We start from the raw sequence: 1,916 nt of genomic DNA, 5'->3' as shown, positions 1-1,916 counted from the left end.
TGTGTTTTGTTGTTTTGTTTGTTTCTTTTTTATAAGAGTGATATGTGCATGAAGTCATATTGTAGGCAAAAGAAGTGAAAGCACAGGGCAGATGGGAGAATTACGATTGGACACTGCCGCTCTCCAGATGCTGCACTAAGACACAGAGAGTTGGGCCATTTGCCTGTCCCATATCAAGATTCTTCACACTTGCAGTCATAAACCCAAGGATTTCTACCCCTGAAACAAACACTCACCAGATGTGATATTGAAAAATACCCAATACAGAAAACAATTATCATAAACACATCCGGAGACTCTCTTCTGCACGCTCTTCAGAGCCATGAGTGGAATCACTGAACTTTTCCATTTAAGCTGGATTACATCTGACATCCCTTGTGAACATCACAAAACCAGCTCCCACGCACCCACTACAGCAGGGCAAAGCTGACTCCTCAGCAGCGCACAGGCAGAGCTCCTGCTCCTCACAGCAAACTCAGGCAGTACGAATCAGAGAGAGAAAAAGAATTTAAGTGGGGAGGGGTGGGGGATATGCTATGAAAATTGGAGGGGCTTTCCTCAGAGAAGTTTGTCCTAATTTTTCCCTATGTTTTCCTTTTTAAAGCAGTGTTCTCATACCAAGAAAGAGCAAATGTCCAACGGCAGCTCCACCACTGAGTTCCTCCTCCTGGCCTTCGCAGACACACGGGAGCTGCAGCTCTTGCACTTGTGGCTCTTCCTGGGCATCTACCTGGCTGCCCTCCTGGCCAACGGCCTCATCATCACTGCCATAGCCTGCGACCACCACCTCCACAGCCCCATGTACTTCTTCCTCCTCAACCTCTCCGTCCTTGACCTGTGCTGCATCTCCACCACTGTTCCCAAAGCCATGGCCAATTGCCTCTGGGACACCAGGGACATTTCCTATCAAGGGTGTGTGGCCCAGCTATTCTTCTTTTTATTTTTTATATCTGCTGAGTTTTATCTTCTCACCATCATGGCCTATGACCGCTATGCTGCCATCTGCAAACCCCTGCACTACGGGACCCTCCTGGGCAGCAGAGCTTGTGTCCACATGGCAGCAGCTGCCTGGGGCAGTGGGTTTCTCTATGCTCTCCTGCACACTGCCAATACATTTTCACTGCCACTCTGCCAAGGCAATATCCTGGACCAGTTCTTCTGTGAAATCCCCCACATCCTCAAGCTCTCCTGCTCAGACACCTACCTCAGGGAAGCTGGGCTTGTTGTGTTTAGTGTCTTTACTGGATGTGGCTGTTTTGTGTTCATTGTTGTGTCCTATGTGCAGATCTTCAGGGCTGTGCTGAGGATCCCCTCTGAGCAGGGACGGCACAGAGCCTTTTCCACGTGCCTCCCTCACCTGGCCGTGGTCTCCCTGTTTGTCACCACTGTCATGTTTGCCTATCTGAAGCCCTACTTCTCTTCTCCAACCCTGGATCTGGTGGTGGCAATTCTGTACTCAGTGGTGCCTCCAGCAGTGAATCCCCTCATCTACGGCATGAGGAACAATGAAATCAAAGCTGCCCTGGGGAAAGTATTGGAACATAAGCTACTGTAGATTAATAAGGTGTCCATTATTCTACTATGACTCTCTCTGTATCTCAGGAAAAGCTAGGCTTAAGTTTTATTCTGTGTATCTTTATTATAACTTTGTAGGGGTGGTTGTTTGGGTTTTGGTTTTGTTTCTTTTACACCTATAATTGTCTATTCTTGGCCTCCTACATGTTTTTTTTTCTTGACCCAATTACCTCATGTACATAAAGATTCAGACTCCCTGTTTAGATAAATTCAATACAGAAAGTAGAAGAAAATTATTTGTCTTTGCTCCCATCTCTTCAGCTCTCCTCTGGAGCTGTGAGAGCCAGAAGCCCGGCACAGAGGATGGATTCAGGAAGCAAATACCCAGCTGCGACATGGAG

At 47.5% G+C, this 1,916-nt stretch overlaps 1 protein-coding gene across 1 annotated transcript; it reads left to right on the top strand.

Annotated features, from left to right (window-relative positions):
• The first annotated feature begins 631 nt into the window (after positions 1-631).
• LOC147599904 (olfactory receptor 14A16-like) lies at positions 632-1,555 on the top strand. Its single transcript, XM_086752943.1, has one exon. The coding sequence runs from the start codon at positions 632-634 to the stop codon at positions 1,553-1,555; it is 924 nt and encodes a 307-aa protein (XP_086609069.1).
• The last annotated feature ends 361 nt before the right edge of the window (positions 1,556-1,916 follow it).

This window comes from Chlamydotis macqueenii, chromosome 8 (genome assembly GCF_036417535.1).
Source record: "Chlamydotis macqueenii isolate bChlMac1 chromosome 8, bChlMac1.mat, whole genome shotgun sequence".
Taxonomy (NCBI): Eukaryota; Metazoa; Chordata; class Aves; order Otidiformes; family Otididae; genus Chlamydotis; species Chlamydotis macqueenii.
This window is presented reverse-complemented; position numbering and strand designations above follow the sequence as displayed.

Coding starts and splice junctions, on each gene's coding strand:
- LOC147599904 (XM_086752943.1), top strand. CDS start 632: ATGTCCAACGGCAGCTCCACCACTGAGTTCCTCCTCCTGGCCTTCGCA.